General features: G+C 50.4%; 1 protein-coding gene across 1 annotated transcript in view; it reads left to right on the forward strand.

The window, feature by feature from the left end:
* TRAPPC10 (trafficking protein particle complex subunit 10) overlaps window positions 1–14994 on the forward strand; it is a 1566314-nt gene that overhangs the window by 886380 nt on the left and 664940 nt on the right. Inside the window, exon 13 of the mRNA XM_069635677.1 lies at window positions 5578–5690. Within this exon, the coding sequence (XP_069491778.1) occupies window positions 5578–5690 (113 nt within the window). The remainder of the gene's footprint in view (window positions 1–5577; window positions 5691–14994) is intronic.

The raw sequence follows: 14994 nt of genomic DNA on the forward strand, positions 1-14994 counted from the left end.
CCTACCCCTCAGTAGAATTTCCCATGCTATTACAGCTTTCGCTCCTTCAAATTGAGTATGGTCAATCCTGTGGTCATGCAGGTGTTTCTACTGTAAGAAAAAAAGAACTAAGGCCAACGGCGCTGTGCATGCTATATATGCCTTCAATGACGACATGCTTGAGACGGGGGCCCTCGAGGCACAGCGCCCTCTGCCTTTAAAGATGAGGAATACGTGGGAGTAACATCCAGTCGAAAGAATATTACCAGGGGTAAGTGACTTGTTCTTCTGGCACCCAGGATGTGGTCTGGGACTAAACAGTACTAGCCCCCTTCCAGGGCCCCACACGGAGGCGCTCACTAGCCCGTGAAATCCACAGCTTGCATGACCTGAGGGCAAAAAGGCCAAACTAGAACATGGCCAACAAAGGTTTTGTGCCACTGCTGTTTTAGGGCACCAGCCGCATTTAGTAGCCATACATGGAAGCCGCGAATGTGCACACAAAGAATAATGCAAACGTGCAACTGCTGCCACCAGCTTGTCATTAGGCACATGTACAAGCAACCAAAAATCCTCTGTCTAAAAAGCTAGGGCGATATAAAAGTATCCTCTCTGCAATTCAAACTACGAGACAGACTCAGCCTTGGTGAACAAGATATACACTCTCATTCAGGCATGGATGGCCGCACACGGCCTCTGCCTGAATGACGATAAAACAGAACTACCAATCTTAGGCTCTGAAGCCAATAGCCAATATCCAAAAACTAGGCCCAAACTACACATCCCTCAGCATTGATAACCCTATCAAGGTGATGTCTGTGGTTAAAACCCTTGGATTCTATCTGGACTCCTCCCTCACTTTCAAGAAACAGGTTAACTCCCTCGCCTCTTCCACCACCTACACCTGCAAACTTATCCGTGCAGCGAGACCCTACCTTTCTAGTGCCAGCTGCATTACATTAGCCAACACCCTCATGTCTAGGCTAGATTACTGTAATGCCCTGTACTCTGGAACTAATAAATATATCACTGATAAACTACAAAGATTACAGAACAACGCCCTAAGAGCAGCACTAAACATCCCCTACAGAGAGCACATCACCAATTCCAGGAAAGAGGTTAACTGGTTAAAAATAACGGATAGAATCCTACTTAAAACAGCTTCCCTTACATCTAAGTGTCTTAACCTAGCCCCCCGTATCTCATGGAAAAAATCAACAGGAAAATCTCCACGCGACCCATGAGATCTGTCAACACCTCCAAACTATAGATTCCAAGGTTTAAACGTTCCACCGCGGGAGGAAATAGCTTTCCTGTCAAAGCTGCTCACTTCTGGAACAAACTACCACTTGACCTCAGAACGGAACAACCGTACCCAAAATTCAGGCACAAGATAATCAACTGGCTGAGCGCCAATGACACATAATTTACACCTAGCTTCCTACATAGCCGCGACCCCCTAATTGCCTGGACACCACAAGACATGCCCTGCTTCTGGGAATATGTTTGTATATATCCTTGTAGATATTGCTTTGTGCCATTGTGTTTTATGTGCATATATATAGTCTCACATATATTTGCTCCTTTTTGCCTCTGTGTTGTATATACCCTTGTCAAATATTGTAACAAGCTTAAGTCTTCATGTAAACTGTTGCGCCCGGCTACCCTTGGGTTTGGCGCGCATTATCAAATAAACAAACAAACAAAATGGAAACAGTTTCCGAGTACTGATGGTCTGGAGGACTGGTCAGTTTCCCCATGAAGTTCAAGGCTTCACTTCCCTGTAAAACGTCAGTACAGTTAAAAAACAGAGCAAAAGGAAACGGGGTCTGTGAGACGGCAGTGGTTGTTGCAGAACAGTGGGTCACTACCAGAGGAAACCCAGGAGACAGTTGTAGCAAGTTGGCCCGTGTCAGATCCTGTGGGAACCACAATAGTGCCGCAGTGGACCCAGAAATGACATGGGGCGACCCTTGGCACGAAACGCAGCGGGAATAGGTCAGCCTCCGTCATCGGGATTGCAGCTGGAGCGGTCTCAGGAGGGTGGCACGACGCGACGCCGGTCTCTTGGAGCCTGCTTGGGTTTTAAGACGGGGATCCTGGCGTTGACGGTGGGTGCTAAAAATCGGACCTTACTGTGCTTACCTGGCACAGATGGTCCCAACCACGACCTGGACTGTGGGGCCTTAATGGAAGCCAGTTTAACGGCAAGCTACAGGCAGCTACGGAGGCAACATGCTGGCCAAGCACCGATAAGTGGAAGGGGGTGTGTTCTGGCAGGGGTGGCATCTGATTAGCCCATAGAAAGAGTTCAGTGATTGGCTGATTGAGCTTGTAACAGTTTCCCCTGCTTTTATTAGGAAAACAATGTGTAATTCCGGTTTCTATCTCACAGGAAGAAGACTGTGATCCTGAGAGCGTGGGGTATTGCTGGGCATGGTAGACAGAAGATCGGGAAAACCAGGATTGAAAGAAGACTACAGAAGAGTCCATATCATACTGCATTGAAACTCTGTCCAGAAGGACTATTTTTTTTCTTTGTTAAACCACTTTTTGGTTTGCTTTGCTAAACAAAGGAATACCACTTGATTGTATAAAACTAATTTATTTTATTACGTCAACTCTTGCGTCCGTGTCTCTATTATGCCCGTAGGGTCCATAGAAACTATGGAGGGAAAGCTGCAAAAAGATGATCTTTCCGAACAGGCGCCCACCCTGGGCAGATGAAGTTCCCTCGGAGTGCACAAGGAGAAAAAGCAAAAGGTTCAGGGGGTGGAGCAGGCACCCACCCTGGGCAGATGAAGTTCCCTCGGAGTGCACAAGGAGAAAAAGCAAAAGGTTCAGGGGGTGGAGCAGGCACCCACCCTGGGCAGATGAAGTTCCCTCGGAGTGCACAAGGAGAAAAAGCAAAAGGTTCAGGGGGTGGAGCAGGCACCCACCCTGGGCAGATGAAGTTCCCTCGGAGTGCACAAGAAGAAAAAGCAAAAGGTTCAGGGGGTGGGGGGGAGGTGTCATACCAGTGCCTCAGTTCAGGACTTAACTAGCCAACATCTCATCCCAGTGCCACTGCATACCATGATGAAGTGCCCTGGTCTAATGGACGTGGGTGCAACAAGACCAGCCCCTGGCATCATCTGCACTGTGTCCACCTCCTTTTCTGCCAACTATGGGAAGGCTGATAATGGCAAGTATGACCTGGTGGCCTTTAACAACCTTATGGAGGCGTCTGACTGCTGTCCGTTCAGTGGCTGCCACCTTTGGAATTGGTCTTTGCCTGCACCCCTCTCCTTCTGTCGGTTATAGTGTAAATTTGGGCTTGCAGTTTGCTTTCTCTCACTTCCGGACCTCCCTTGGCTGACTTTACTGGTAACATTTAGGGATGTGTTTTGCGGTTTTTCCCTGCTTCCCTAATAGACATTGTTAGGGAGATTTACCATGTGCATGCTTCATCCCTTCTCCTAGTGAGACCCCCAGCAGTTTTTGCTGGACTTTGGACCTTTTTTCTTTAATCTTGAATGAACGGGAGCTTTTGCCACTCATTCATTCTTATGGGCTCTGTCTTTCTGAACTCTTGGTATTTCATCCTATCCTATAGAGTCTATACTCCTCCATACCTCTTAAAATCATCTGTATTTTACTATTGCAGCACACAGCTCCTTATGGCCAGTGTTGCTGGGAACCCTTTGGGTCCTCCTTTGAAATTCTTTTTCATATCCTCCAGTAACGGCAGTTCTTAAGGATAGAGAGATACTTGGTATTTCTCCTAAAGCGTTATAGTCTCAGAGATTGGCACACGCCACCTTAGTGCCAAGGGGATACTCTGCTCCTGCGACTTTTATGTCACATAGACATCCTCCTAGTTATGGCTGGTGGCAGTGGACGTGTTCTACAAACTATTGTCAATTTTCTACCACAGGCTATGAACATAGACCCGGTAGTACACAATAGGGTCACCCAAGTACGTACTTGTGGGCTCCTTTCTTCTTTCACCATTGCTAGATTGGTTGTTCTTTGTGAGCCATCCAGGGAGGGGAGGCCTGTGAGTGTTTTGCATTTGGCAGGAACCCTTGGGTGTCCTCGCCTAGGCAGTGTATCTGGGCAGGCAGGAAGTGGGGGAGGAGTTTTTATTCCCCTGCCCTTTGTCTGCCCGAGTGCCTGATTGGAACCAGCTCCCAGTGGAGTGCTGGCTGTCCTGTTTGGGCAGCCCCCCCACCGCCCCTTTCTGTAAATTGCAGAGGAGTGTGCTGAAACTGAATAACGGGTGAGGTTCCTGAGGTGAAAGGCAAGTTGACGACTGGAAACTGAAGTAACTGAAGAAGACGACCAGAGATGCCTGCAGATCCTTTGCAAAACCCTTCTGTCCTGTTTTCTGTGCATGTAGCGATCTCTGAAGAGGACAATGCCTTCCCGTTGACTTTAATCGGAGCCATTGCACGCAGTGTTGTACTGCTCCAGAGCTGCAGATGCCCAATATCAGGAGACCTCCGACCCAATTGAAGTGCATTGTCGTGGAAAGGCTGAATCTGTCCAATTCTTTGCTGTGCTCCAGGTGAACCTCCAGAGACACAATCTGACTTGTCCAAGACTGCTGCTGAGATCCCATTCCTTGTCTTGCCTTTTGTCATCAGGCCAGGAATCCAGTGGTCAGGTCCATCACCACCACATCGAGGAGAATCCAGCCACAATCTTTTCTTCAAACCTAAGGTACTGTGGGGAAAAAAGTATTGCTTACAGTGAAGTTTCTCCAGAGCGTTGGAGTGCACATAGGTGTCCAGGGTACCCCCCCTCTTACCTAGACTCAAGCTTCTGCTTGTGTCCCTTTAGCGAGTCCATAACAGGGTCTTAAACATTGGTTTAATGTTGCTGCATCTTTGTATTCTGCTGCTTATCAATATTTTAAGCCCTCTCCGAACTGCCTTTAGTTAGGGTTGCGTTTTAGAACTTAAGATTTGCTGCACAACGAAACTGCCTCTAGAACCTTAAGCCTAGCTAGTATAACACTAATCAACTATTTTCCTTCCTAACAGTCACTGTCTTATATGTGTATGCAGAGCAAATGTCTTTACTGTACTTCTGTTAGGATTTGCGAGTGTGTGTTACCGGTAATGTGATAGAACTGTCCTTACTGTCAAAAGCTGTAAGAAATGTAACCGCGAGCAACTATAAACTAAGCAGTGGCCTTTGACAAATATCCTAAAATATTCCTAAGTGTTTTGGTTTCTTGTGCTAAGTATTTAAAAGTGATTCTTGTGTAAATATATATATTTAAATATAAATGTATGTGTTCCTTTGATGTGCATTACTAAAACTGTTCAGTGTGCTTACATATAGCTCATATCTTCCTCTTATGATGAGCCTGACTGCTCTGCCACTCTACCAAGGTTCCCTGAGCTAGTACAGACTGATAATAAGAGTTTGGGGATAGTTTTGTGAAATCCTACCTTCCAGAGGACATTTGGAAAACTCCCCTAACAGACATACCCATTGTTTCACTCTGTTAGGAATCCTTGGTCGGACTAGTTCTCTCTTTTCTTGCCCCACAATCCATCATTGAGAATTCAGTCTCATATTTGTTGGGTTTTTCTTCTTTTCTGTCAGCTATCTGCAGACTAGCAGTCTACTAGCCGGAGATACCCACCTGACCGAGATAGAACGCCAGCACTTCTGCCAGGAAATCCTGAACTTTGCCAACCAGAATGCTCGTAATCAAGGTAAGACACCACATGTATGCATCCCACACACCTGAGCCTACAAATTGCATCCTAGTCACCCAACCACTCCCTACAATTCCACAAAATGTAAATTGTGTGTTTGTACAATACTCGAGCTTTTGAAATTATGGTATTTGAGTGCAGACCTAACTTTGAGAAGCAACTAATCGCTTTACAGAGTTATATAACAATTCAGATACACAATGGAGTGCTTTACAGAGGTGTATAACATTACAGATACACAATGGAGCGCTTTACAGAGGTGTACAACATTAGATTGTGATGAATTCCTGGACAGGGGGAGAAGGCCAATACCAGATATCCCCCCCTCGGGTGGTACTCAATGGGAGGATCCCATGGGAGGGGACCCCCACTGTGGAGGAAGGGAAGACTATCAGGGGAGAAGGAAGAATAGAAACTACCTCTCTACCCCCCCCCGCAAAACCCCCACAGCTTTGGGGCCAAAACACGTCCATCCTCTACCTCCTCTTTCTAATCAGTTACTTTATACAGAGTAGACCTGTCCGAGTATAAGAGAAACCATACTGCAACGAGGAAGAGTAAGGAAAACCTGGGAAGCTATGTCTCTGTAGCTACTGGCATGAAGGAGGATTGAAGAGCCCTTTAAGGAACCAAAGCGAACGTACTAGCTCTCAAACACATACATGTGCCGGCCAAAGATAAAAACAGAGGAAGGACTTCTCTCATTGTCTAATCCTCCCTGGAGGAACCGCGAGCAGGAGGGAACTGTCGTGCGTTTAACAGGGAGTGAAGGAGACTGGTGCGCCAGCCAGACGACCGACGTGTCCTAGCAGAGCACGCAGCTGAGACACGAAGACCAGTGGGGGAAACAGGTATACGGCTGCGAGCTGGAGATCGGAAGGAGGATCTGCTGTACCTGTGAGGGATCCAGGGCTGTGGAACCACTGCATGACTTCCAGGGGCGGGAGAAGTTGGGAGTCGGAAAGAGAGAGAAGTAACCTGTGGAGCAGGGGTAAGGATCAATCCCCTGGGGTTTATTTATTTTATTTTTTGTAATGCGTGCTAGGCCCGGGGGGTTCAAAGCGCAGAAGTACAGATGGAAGGTCAGGATTGACCTGTACAGGAAGACGAGAAATCAATGAAGCCTTAAGTAACATATCGACAGGTATGACACTGTAGATAGGCTGAACGAGATGAAGATTAACATGTTTTTTCAGAGAAAAGCAGGGTTTTAAGGTGTTTGCGGAAGGATTGACCTGTAAGACTATTGAAGTCTTAGTGCTGATGGAAGGTTGTTCCAGTTCTTGGCGGTGACCGGGAAGCTTGTTACTCCAGTTCTTTGGCAGCGGAATCTCAGTGTGTTGAGACGATTTGTATGGGTAGAACGAGTAATCGTGGTGTTTGAGGCTTTTGAGAATTTAGAGGTGAGGTATCTTTGGGCAGAGTTGGACAGACATTTGTGAGTTATTGCTAGAGTTTCAAAGCGGATGTGCTCTTTGATGGGGAGCCAGTGAGTATCTTCTGGCCAGCGAGATATGCAAATTTTTTCCAATCTTCAATGCTGCTCTTAAGGCATTGTTTTGTATGATCTGTAGTTTATTTAGGTTTCCAGATGAGGTGCCTGTGAAAACGGGGTTGCAGTAGTCCAGCCTCGAACCAATCAGTGCCCTAGTGATGGTGAGGCAGCTTTCTGCTGAGCGAATCTGTTTAACTGTTAATGAATTGGGAATTGTTCTACGAAGCAGGGGGCAGAGCAAAGACCCCGTTGAGACCCTGAGGGTCGGAGTCAAAACAAGTCTGGGCAAAAGGGTGATCACCCGGGTGAAACCAGTACTTGAAAACAATTATAGTGCAAGAATATTCATCTTCCTCATACCAGTGCTTGGAAGAATCCACAGAGAACTACCAAACGGTGCCTGGCAGGATAGTGAACTGGGCCTGTGCGAGAGGAATAAGCCTGATAAAGGGGTCTGGGACCAACATAACTGGGGGTTAAAGACCATGAGGCAGAGGTATCCTTTGGCAAAAGTCAAGAGAAGACCAGGGCGTGGGGGGAGAGATCCTCTAGCAAAACCACAGACGACATTGGAAATGCTGAAAGCGAGCCTAAGAAGGCCTGGGGAAGGGAGACCTCTAATTTCATCTAAAGGTTTAGTGATAGGCAAGGGAAGAGACATTCATCCTACAGTCACAAACTGCATAAGATAATCCAGAACGAAGGAACCACCTTTCTGGAGTCAGGGTGGAACTAGTTATATAGTTTCCTGTGCAAGGGACGGAAATAGCTTTGGCTCATAGGACAGTGGACTATATTCTTCTTTTGACAGACATTCTGACTCCATCCTTCGTTTTGTTTCAGGCAGGGAAACCCTTCTTAGTGATGGGGACAGACAGGGTTTTTCCTTTCTTTTAGTTAAGTGTATGCCCACAAACATGCCACCTTTGTGGTTCGCGCCTACTTCTGCACCCTTACAAGATGCATAACGGAGCGCTTTTCGGAGGTAACACAACAGATATACAGTGGTGGGTAGGATACAGAGGGGCACAGAGGAGGGGTACAGCAGTACAGGGTGATGGGGAGCAGAGGGGCGGACGGCGTCTATCGAGCCAGGTGGCACGGGGGTGACGTGATGGCTTAGGTGTTGAGGAGGCGAGACTCCTTTAAAAGGTGGGTCTTGAGTTCTTTTCTGAATTGTAGGATGATGGGAGCAAGACTGATGCTGACGGGGAGGAGTTTCCATAGTCCTGGGGCGTAGGCAGAGAAGGCTTGTTTTCTGGACCTTTCCTTTTTGCAGCAGTGGATTTCAAGTCTACAGGTGTCCTAGCTTCTGGTGGCAGGCTGTCTGCCAGAGATGCTGATTTTCTCTGCAAGGTAGCTGGGCGACTTGAGGGCGACTGCCTTATAGATGATGCAGAAATACTTGAAAGGCATTTGTGCATGCACTGGGAGCCAGTGAAGGTAGATGAGGGCTGGGGTGATGTGGCCTTATCTGCAGGGCCCTTGATAAGGCATGGTGTCGGGGCACTTCTCGGGGCCACAAGGCAGGATGACACGAGGCCATCAAGGAGGCTCCCGTCCAGGTGGGATAGGACCAGTGCTTGAACAGTGGAAGCTGTCGGGAGGGAGGAAGGGCTTGACTTTCTGCATGACGGGAGAGCTGATACCAAGCTGAGTTTTCTTAGCCATGTGTGTCTGAAAGGAGAGAATTGTCGGTGTTTGAAGCACGTATGCCCCTAGTTTCATCTTACCTTTTGTAAGTCTCCTGTTTCTTCGTTTTTTGTCTTTGATCCCTGTTCTGCCTCGCCACATGTTCTCCGCTTTGTCTTATTGTACAGGCAGCCCTTCACGGCAATGTCTCCCATCTGTAAATGTGTTAGTGGAAGTCACTTCTGATCGGAATTGACACCTGTTCTTTATTAAAGTGCAAATAAAAATACACTGCCCACTCTCCTACACACTGGTTTATGTACACATACAAACACCTCTACCTATACACATGTCTCTATCCTGCTCGCACCTTTGCCTACGTACACACACACCTGCTTACACACACACACATGCAGACCTCTCTTCCTGCAGGCAGACCTCTGCCTACTTTTAAAGGCTGAGGGATGAACAGACAACTTGGGGCCAGATGTCATGCTCCAAGGATCTTTATTCTAATGGTAATGTTTATTTGTAAAGCGCCTATACACAAGGCAAGTGTTTCAAAGCGCTCAAGGAGGGAGGGAACAAGGGAGAAAGTCATTCAGAGCCCTTGAATTTCTGAGCGATACAAGTCTGAACAGGCAGAGAAAGTACATATAATACAATTAAAAGTGTAGATAACAGCAAATAGGTCTGACAGTGATTCTGCAGTTTTTCAAAGTGAGTTGAGGCTCCACCATGCAAGGAGGGGAGAGGAGGAAGATAGACTATCTTCAAGGCATGGTACGTTCAGATTGTGCAAATGCACAGACTGTACAGTAGAGGGGGGAGGAAAGTGCGGGGGGGGGGGGTTCCAAGTGCACCCAGTCAGTCAGCAGAAACTGGAGTCAGTGCTGAGAGATGCCACTCTCATTGGTCAATGACCAAGTGCAGTAGCGATGAGGCAAGTGCAAGGCTGGAGGCAAGTGCGAGAGGACTGGCAATGGTGCCAGGGACCTGTGAGACACTGAGGTACATCCAGCGGCCAGTCGGCAAGCTGTGTGGGATAGAGCAGGGAGAGAGGTTAGCAGGTTAGAGGGAGAGATGGAAGAGGAATGTCTTAAGGAGCTTCAGGAACTTAAGAAGATAAGGCTCAAGACAGAGGGCATCAGGGACGCTATTCGAGAGGGAGGCTCCTGCTGAGAATAAAAATCTCCCTGCAAATCTCTGCTTGGAGATATGGCTCACTTGCAGAAGGTTGGAGGTAGATGAGCGGAGGGCTCGGGAAGGACAGTATTTAGGTAGGCATCATTGCAGATAGGTAGGTCCCAGGCCCCAGAAAGCCTTGTGGACAATGCATAGTCTTGAACTTTATCCTTGCAGCCACAGGGAGCCAGTGGAGGGATTTCAGCGCCAGAGAGATGCGGTCCCTGGGCTTGAGGCCAAGGATAAGTGTCACAGTTCGGTTCTGGATGAGTTGCAGGGGGTGCAGAGCAGAGGCAGGGAGATTGAGAAAGTGGCTTTTGCAGTACTCCAGCTTTGAGAGAACCAGGGCTCTGGAGACAGTGAGCCGCTGGGGGAAGGTGAGAAAATGTAGAGTACCTCGGAGGAGGTGCAACTGGTAGTTGGACTTTTTAGAAATGTCTGAAATGTAAGTGGAGAAGGAGTGGCATCGAAGATGACCCCAAGGTTTTTTGCCTCACAGGTGAGTGCGGGCGCAGGGCCAAGGAGGCCGGCCACAGTGAGAGTGGGAAAGTGGGAGCAGGAGTCCAATGCAAACAATCTGTATTCTCCAGCATGGGGTCTGGCATGGATTCACATGCTCATGAATATTCCCCGTCGTCAGGCCGGGAATCCTCGGTATAGAAAAAATCAGTATCAGTTTTGTTTCTGATCTGTCTTTCTCAGTAGTATCCAATCACTGGTCTCTGGGTCATACTGCCCCCAGCCAATGACTGCCCTCTCCCTAAGCCCCGCCCCCGGCAGCCATCCACAGATTTTTACCGCACGTTCAAGTGTTGGGAGTCCTCGTGCTGTAGCTCTCGAGCTTTTGCTGCGCGTTCGCGCTTTTTTCAGGAGATTTTCTCATTTTTTCAGTTAAATAGAGCCTCAAGCTCCACCATTTCTACTTCCGATCAACGGGGATCCGTTTCGGAGTTTCTACTCCCCTCAAGGGTGAAGATTTCGTCGAGTTATGCTTTTGGAGGATTCCAGAAGTTCCGAGGCCTACCCCGGACATGGCCCAGGAGAAAGGGAGCTCGACGCCCGGGAAGCTGTTCAGGACCTGCCCTGGATGCCAGCTTCAGAACGTTTTCAAGGAGGATGAGCATTCGTTATGCCTCTACGGTCTCCATGAGGACAAGACGCACAAGGAAAAGGACTGCGCGTTTTGTGGGAACATGTTGGAGCGGACCAAGAAGGATCGCCACCTCCGTCTCACCAACTGGTTGGAAGATAAGAGCCCGCCAGGCGAGAAGAAGAAAAAGAAGTCCGAGCGGTCTTCTAAGTCCTGTGAGGGTGCTCCGGTGACGGGGGCCCAACAAAAGGCTAAGCACCGCGAGTCCGTGGGCACCGGGAGCGCCGAACGGTCGGGCTCCTTGGCTGCCAGGCAGGGCGCATCCTCCCCGGCGCCATCGACCACGAGCCAACTCTCTGGCTCAGGTAAGAGGAAGTCCAAGAACCCGGCGAAGCTTCTGGAGAGGCCCCGGTCGATCTCGAAGATTCCGGCAGAGGGGGAGCGAGGCTCGGACCCTCCCCCCAAGGTGAAGGCCCCAGGCGTACAGAAGGTGACGTTGGCCTTAATTCACCCTGCTAAGACCTCGATTGAGGATGTCGCCGCGGCCCTGGCTCTGCCTGTGGAGGCTACACCAGTGGAGGCGCCCTCAGGTAACAGAGTCTCCCTGCCACCGCGGAGGGAGTAGTCTTTCAGGCCCATCGAGAAGACCCCCACGAAGTCCTCGTTGGAAAGGGTGGGGGAGGGGTTGGTGGCCGTTGTGGATACAGACACGACCTCTGAAGAGGAGCTCATCCAAGTCATGGAGGAGGCCCAGCCCGTAGGGATCCCGACAAAGGCGACGGTGACGCAGACGAGGCTCCTCAAGAGCCCTCGCTCCCGTCGTTTCCGGCGCCGCAGGACACCTCGGCGGCCATTTTGTCAGCCATCCAGACCTTCTGCTTGGAGATAAGGACTAGGTTGCCCCTTCCCCCGACGGAGGTACCTGAGCCAGACCCGACAGGGCAACCAGAGCCAGGACCTTCGGAGAGCCCACCACTTAAGAGGAGGAGGACGCATCCTAGGCCTCCTCTCCCGCCTCTGCGGCCTTCTCTGCCTTCCCCCCCGGTCCACTACCCACGGGGATGATACAGGCATTGACACGACTACGACAGGTACAGATGACGTAGGAGGCGATGACGGGACGTGTCCCCCGCCGCCCCCTGCCCGGGCGTCCCCGCCGGACGAGATTGGATCCTTCCATGCTATGATTTCCAGGGCATCCGAGCTCTTCCAGCTCTGCCCCGAAGAAAAGAAGGAAGGGTTCCTTTACCAACGGCGCAAGGCTAAAAGGAAGACGGTCCTCGCCGTACCGCTTCTTGATGACATCTGGGATGTGGGGCTCGCCCTCCTCAAGAACCCTACCACGGCTCCTGCAAAGAGGGACCGGTATGAGAAGAAGTACCGGGTCCCTGACGCTGCCCCCTGGTGCCTTAGGGTGCAACCTACCCCGGATTCGGTCGTTTCAGCGGCGGCGGCCAAGAAGAAAGCGGGGGGGGCATCGGCCTCGACTTCAACCTCCCCGCCGGACGGCGAGGGTAGGAAGCTGGATGCGATGGGACGACGGGTCATCTCATCTGCAGCGACGACCATCAAGGCGGCCAACGCCCTGGTGGTCATCGTAGCCCGCTACGACAGGGAGTTATGGTTCAAGATCGCCCCTCTGTTGGATTTCCTTCCGGACGCCAAGAGGACTGAGGCCCTGGAAATCTTACAGGAAGGTGAGATTGCCTCGGACCACGCCATTACGGTGGCTACGGACATCGCCGACATGTTAAGCTGTGCGTCTCTGGAGCGCTGCGTACCTGGGGTTTCAGTTGCTGGTCTCGCTGGTGACGCCAGACTGGTAATCTCCAAACCGAATGCAGATATCGCAACGCTAGGAAGCGACCCCGACCCAACCCTAATGGAACAGGGATGGATTGGAATTACCTCCCAACGCCACTGGCTCACCTCCCTGCGGATTAAAGTGACGTCGGGACAGTGCAAGCACTGACAGGGAGGTGACTAGGTGTTGAGCTGGTGCGGTCCGGTAGAGAGCCACAACTGGAGGATCAGAGGTCTTCAAGATGTCCAGGCACGATCCACCAAGGCAGTTGATGATCCGGAGGGCTGGCACCCAGAGCCAATGTGACAAGAAGTTCCAGGCAAACAAGAAGGTCAGGAAGAGAGAATGGACCCAGGGAACAGGGAGGCCCAAGGAGAGGGAGAGAGCCAAGATGGGAACCCCCCAACCTCCTAGAGCCACAGAGCCAAGGGAGCTAATCCCAATAGAATTGGACCCAGGAAGGGGAGAGGAACTGGAGAGCAACAGGAGAAAAGGCAGCCCGTAGGATGGGACAAAGAAACAAGAACCAAGGAGCAGGAACCTGATGCGAGGCACCAAGCGACGGTAAGTGGGGACAAACCGCGTTAAGACGCGAACAGTAGAGGGCTGGACGCTATTTACAGCGTCCAGCACGAAAGCGAGGCGTGGAACGCTAGCGGGACTGCGCATGCGCGACGGCCGAGCGGGCACCAGAACGAGGCTTGGAACACAAGCTTACCTGCCCGTTCCTGGTTACCCGTGGGGCTCGCGCACGCAAGCGAGCGCCGGCCCGCTGCCCATAGCCACGCTTCCCAAGCCGGTAACAAGGGTATAACCGCCACGTCCGGGAACGGATGCGACGAGAAGGCCAGGTAAGTGTCCTAACACCATACCCCCCTCCGGAAAGACCGGAAGAACCCGGCTTCCAAGGAAAACGGGTATAGAACTCCCTAACCAAACGAGGGGCATGAACGCTCTTAACAGGTTCCCAAGTGCAATCACTGGCAGGATAGCCCTTCCAGTCAATCAAATACTGCAATTTACCCCTAAAGAGACGGGAATCACATATCTCCTGCACCTCAAATTCAGGGAGACCACCCACATCAATAGCAGCGGGTCGGGGGCAGGCACGATGGAAGGGATCCGAAAGACAAGCTTTCAAAAGAGACACTTGAAAAACAGGGTGGACCCTCCAGGATTCTGGCAACTTAAGTTCAAAAGCCACTGAAGAAATCCTCCTGACAATCGGAAAGGGACCCAAAAACTTGGGGGCTAGTTTCAAGGGTACGTTTCGTGCGGGCAAATGTCTGGAAGATAACCACACAAGATCACCCACCCGGAACGGTGGCTCAGGGCTCCGGTGTTTATCGGCCTGTCTCTTCAGGGCCTCACGTGCCTTGGCCAGGGTACCAGCCGCTCGACGCTGCAGATCCTGGATCTCGGTAACAAGGTGATCCACCGAAGGAACATTACTTGGTTGTACTGGAGTGAAAGGCAGCAGTCTGGGATGAAGGCCAAAAGTACAAAAAAAAGGACTTAGTCCGATTGCAGAATGAGCTGCATTGTTGTACGCAACTTCGGCCATATCGAGATGCGACATCCAATTAGTTTGGGAGGCATTGGCAAAACAACGGAGGTACTGCTCTAACGTTTGGTTCGTCCTTTCTGTCTGTCCGTTGGTCTGGGGATGGTATCCAGAACTGAGAGCCCTCTGGATGCCCAAATGCTGGCACAATCGACCCCAAAAGGAAGAGACGAACTGAGAACCACGGTCGGATATAATCTTAACAGGCAATCCATGCAGGCGATATACACAGTGTAGAAAGGCACGCGCCACTACGGCAGCCGTGGGAAGTCCAGGGAAGGGAATGAAGTGGGCCATCTTGGTGAAACAGTCAACAACAACCATCATGATGCAGGTATGACCTTCGGAGGGCGGAAGGTCGACAATGAAATCAGTGGCAATTGTATGCCAAGGAAAAGGCGGTGTTTCCACGGGATGTAAAAGACCCACAGCCTTCATGCGCGGAACCTTGACCTGGGCACAGATGGGACAGCATTCCACATATCGTCTGACTTGCAAGGTCCATTTAGGCCACCAGAAATGTCGAGAAAT

The sequence above is a fragment of the Ambystoma mexicanum genome, chromosome 7p, assembly GCF_040938575.1.
Source record: "Ambystoma mexicanum isolate Mex_15411 chromosome 7p, UKY_AmexF1_1, whole genome shotgun sequence".
Lineage (NCBI taxonomy): Eukaryota > Metazoa > Chordata > Amphibia > Caudata > Ambystomatidae > Ambystoma > Ambystoma mexicanum.